Here is a 4854-nt window from a genome sequence, read left to right on the forward strand (position 1 = left end):
CCTCCCTCCCTCCCTCCCTTCCTTCCTTCCTTCCTCCCTCTCTCCCTCCTTCCCTCCCTGCCTCCTTCGCTCCCTCCCTTCCTTCCTCTCTTTCTTTTTTTTTTTTTCACGGAGACTTGCTCTGTCACTCAGGCTACGGTACAGTGGCGTGATCTTGGCTCACTGTAACCTCCACCTCCTTGGTTTAAGCAATTCTCCTGCCTCAGCCTCTTGAGTAGCTGGGATTACAGGTGCCTGCCACCACACCCAGCTAATTTTTGTATTTTTAGTAGAGACAGGGTTTCACCATCTTGGCCAGACTGGTCTCGAACTCCTGACCTTGTGATCCACCTTGCCTTGGCCTCCCAAAGTGCTGGTATTGCAGGCATGACCCATCTGTGCCTGGCTTGTTTTATTTTTTCTTTAGTAACATAGTAAATTTTCTCACCTTGATGATTGCTGATCAGTTCTTTTTTAGAGTAGATGAGAATTATAAATTGTCTTATCTCACTCACACCAGATTTTTGGTGGCTGTATTCTATTGGCCGGAGATGGTAGCACACATCTACAATCCCAGCACTTTGGGAGGCTGAGGCAGGAGAATAGTTTGAGCCCAGGAGTTTGAGACAAACTTGAGCAACATGGCAAGATCCTGTCTCTACAAAAATTTTTTTAAAAAATTAGCTGGGTATGGTGGCACATGACTGTAGTCCTAGCTACTTGGGAGGCTAAGATGGGCGGACCTGGAAAGTTGAGGATACAGTGGTAAGCTGTGGCTGTGATTGTGCCCCAGCACCTCAGCCTGGGTGACAGACCAAGACCCTGTCTCACACACACACACACACACAAAAAAAAAAAAGAAAGAAAAAGAAAGAAACGATTCTATTTATTTATATAATAAATATTTATCAATCATTTATTATGTGTGAGACCCTGGAAATAAATAAATCTTTCTTTTCAAGGACTTCATGATCTAGAGGATCAGCAAATTAAAGCATAGTATCATATTGTATTTTGAGATAGCACAGGAAGGAGCATTATTATTCTCTCGGCATGACATCCAGAATGTTTCTCTTTTAAAGTTAGGTGAAACCCTCATCATTCTTCTGCTCAACATACTCCATTAGCTTCTTATCTCTAAGGAAAGGCCAAAGTCCTTACAGGGTCTATAAGTGCCTGCATGATTGACTCCACCCAGCCCTCTATCCCATCCCCACCTACTCTTTCTCCATCAATCTGTTCTACCATGCTGATTTCCTTGTTATTCCTGGAACATGGTCAGACATACTTCCACCTTTGGGCTTTTGCACTTGCTATTTCTTTTGCTTTAGAACATTCTTCCCCCAGATAAGCCAATGGATTTACTTTTTCTCTTCCTTAGTCCACATGAAACCTTATTGTGAAGTCTTGTAACTCATTATGCCTCCCTTTATGTTCGATGCCTTCTCCTTGCTTATTTTTTTCCATTGCATTTACCTGACATCATCTATGTACTCTTATTTGTATATTGTCTGTCTCCCCCAACTAGAATGTAAGCTTCCAACATATATATATATATGTATGTTTTTTCGAGACAGAATCTCACTGTGTTGCCCAGGCTGGAGTGCAGTGGCATGATCTCGGCTCACTGCAACCTCCGCCTCCCTGATTTGAGCGAGTCTCCTGCCTCAGCCTCCCGAGTAACTGAGATTACAGGCACCTGCCACCACACCCAGCTAATTTTTGTATTTTTAGTAGAGGCGAGGTTTCTCCATGTTGGCCAGGCTGGTCTCAAACTCCTGACCTCGGGTGATCTGCCCACCTTGGCCTCCCAAAGTACTGGGATTACAGGTGTGAGCCACCATGCCTGGCCTAAAATTTAAAAATGAGTTCAAACTACCAGGTTAACATATTCAAAGACTGAAAATAAAACACATAATAAGTATTTATAATAATATATTTATTCACATCTTAGAATGGGGGCATAAAACATGGGAGAGAGGTATTGACCTACAACCTACAAGTTGAAGAAAATCTAGGCTTTTCTCTGCTTGCATTAATTTTCATTAAGGAAAGACTCCACACTGAATGAATGAATGCTTTCCACAACAAAGGGAGGTATGGATGTATTCCCAAAGGAGTATTTGTGTGTGTGTGTGTGTGTGTGTGTGTGTGTGTGTGTGAGACAAATTTCCCTTCTCTACTTCTCTCACTATCTTCAGAGCTGAAAAATACAGCCTTTTCATCTCTCTCACGATTTGGGCATTGTATTTGTTTTTCTTTTAATTATTCTTAGTTTATAATTTCTGTGCTTATAATACTTTCTTTTTTGGTTTCTTTGTGGATATTTGTGTTTTAAAATCCTGATTTGCTTTGGAAGATTATTTTATTCAGGAAGACTTTTCAAAACAGCTGGTTCAATACCATTTTGCCAGAACTGATATCAACCTGCTTTCAGGTATTGCATGATCAATGCTGGCTGATAATTTTAGATCTGATTTATTCTTCTTTGGAAGAGGTAATTTATTCTTCTTTGGAAGAGGTAATCAAGAAAGGAGGTGAAGATTAGGAGGGTGAAGACCCAGTGGAGTCTTTCCTTAATGAAAATTAATGCAAGCAGAGCTAAGCCTAGACTTTCTTCAACTTGTATGTTAAAGATCAGTACCTCTCTCCCATGTTTTATGCCCCCATTCTGATGTGTGAATAAATTATGTGTTTTATTTTCACTCTTTGAATGTGTTAATCTGGTAGTTTAAATTCATTTAAAATTTTACTTTTTATACTTGCATATAGTTTTATTGAACTATTTTATTTTAAAGCCAACTTGAACCAATAGCCTTAGTGCTTGTTCTATGGAAAGAGTAAGCAGAAACATCCAAAAGAAAGAAACTCAAAAGCTCACTGAAGGACTCGTGAAGAATTTCTGGCAGCCAGAATGGCATAACTCACAGAATATTAAGTTTGAGGCATCAAGGAACCTCAATAACCTAATGTCATTATACATATGCTTGTGTGTATGTAGTTCATTATACATACATATGAATACAGGGTTTCTGTGATTCTCAAATGAAAAATATTGGAAAAGTGTCAAATTTATAAGGATGCAGAATTGAAGTGCTGCTGCTATTCCTCACTATTTTTTCTGACTTTATCAACTGTGAAATAATAGTACTAAGAAAGATTAGGAAAATAATTGAAGTTATAATTCTTTACTTAATCAATTGTATTCCTAGGAGGATAGTATTATATTCTAACTCTGAGGAGCAAGACAAGGACAAATAAAGAAAAATGAATAACAAAATTATATTGGGAAAGTGAAAAATAAGCTAGGGGGAGATGTGATATACATGTGAAGATAAACTGTTCAAAATTTATGAAGACAACAGCAACTATTTGCTGAAAAGCCTAGGAAGTGTTGTAAGGCCCCACCTTGCTGGCCTGAAGGACCAGGGCATCAATGCCCATCTTTTAACCTTTTACTACTTACTGGGACTTACACACTGAAAATTGGCAAAGGGAGAAGGAGAAACTCATAGCAATCAAGTTATCTACTTGTTAGCAATTTTAATGAATTTAATGAGGAAGACATTTGAAATAATTGGATGAAATTTTTTTTTATTATTAATGTCCTTCAAATTTTTTATTATAGACGTTCAATTTCACAAATTTTAGGATATGAACATAGGAGTTACAAAAGAACGAAAGCCTAGCTAACCTTGAAAATAATTCTTTTTTGTTGACTATGTTGATTATATTAGGTCTCTAGTGAAAAAAGCCTCTTTCGGACAAGTAAGAAAAGAAGAGAGTACTCCAGGACAGATGTCCATTTGCCTGAACTAAACTATAATCATCTCCCTGAACTAAGAGCATTGGAAGGCACAGGTATGTTAATAGTGCCTTTACTTTGTATAGTCTGTTTAGATTGTTTAAAATGTATGTTAAGTAAACAGAATTTAAAAATAAAAATTCAGTCACTTTACATATTTAAGTATGTAAATACCTATTATAATAAGTACATACTGAGTAACAAGTAGAGAATGTCAAAAGCTAAAAACTAACAAAATGTCTAATTATTTCACTGTGTTTATGGTCATTTTTATCTAGCTCGAAATTCCAGGCTAACAAAGAAAGAGAGCAAAATTCTTTCAAAATCTCGAATTCCTTCTCTGGCCGCTATTGACCTGCACACCCCCAGTATTACATTGCATCAGGTACAGAAATACTCTTTATAGGATGGACAGAACTCGGGTCTCTCTCATACTTACTAGTAAAGTATTTTAGGGAGAGTTTGCTCTTAAGAATTGTGAAGGTTTATTGGTGGGATCTATAACATTTCGCTTGCTAAAGTTTGTTTGATTCGTCGTACTTAGTACCTTTATTACATATATATTTACATAAATGTTTCCTAACTTGCCATAATACTTTTTTTTTTTTTAGAGACATAGTCGTGTTCTGGTGCCCAGGCTGGAGTGCAGTAACGTCATCCTAGCTCACTGCAGTCTCAAACTCTTGAGCTTAAGCAATCCAACTACCTCAGCCTCCCAAATAGCTGAGATTACAGGCATGCACCACCATATCCAACTAATTTTTAAATTTTTTTGTAGAGATGAGGCTTTGCTATGTTGCCTGGGCTGGTCTCAAAACTCCTGGCCTCAAGTGATCCTTCTGCTTTAGCCTCCCAAAGTGTTAGAATTACAGACATGAGCTATGGCTACTGGCCAGTAATCCATTTTTTATAGATTAAAAATGTGTGTGTCTGGGTATGCAGCCTAGCTACAGTTTTTGTTAACTACTGGGTTTATTTATTTATTTTATAGTTCATAGTATTTCACTACATTAACTCCAAAGTTATAAACACCCTACCTTTCTTTTTTTTTTTTTTTTTGAGATGGAGTC

At 37.6% G+C, this 4854-nt stretch overlaps 1 protein-coding gene across 1 annotated transcript in view; it reads left to right on the forward strand.

Annotated features, from left to right (window-relative positions):
• Nucleotides 1–4854, forward strand: part of CDKL2 (cyclin dependent kinase like 2) — a 56730-nt gene that overhangs the window by 34518 nt on the left and 17358 nt on the right. The window contains 2 exon segments of the mRNA XM_017876589.1: nucleotides 3717–3840; nucleotides 4063–4169. Coding sequence (XP_017732078.1) covers nucleotides 3717–3840; nucleotides 4063–4169 — 231 coding nt within the window.

Source organism: Rhinopithecus bieti, unplaced genomic scaffold, assembly GCF_001698545.2.
Source record: "Rhinopithecus bieti isolate Rb0 unplaced genomic scaffold, ASM169854v2 scaffold_8675, whole genome shotgun sequence".
NCBI classification, from domain to species: domain Eukaryota; kingdom Metazoa; phylum Chordata; class Mammalia; order Primates; family Cercopithecidae; genus Rhinopithecus; species Rhinopithecus bieti.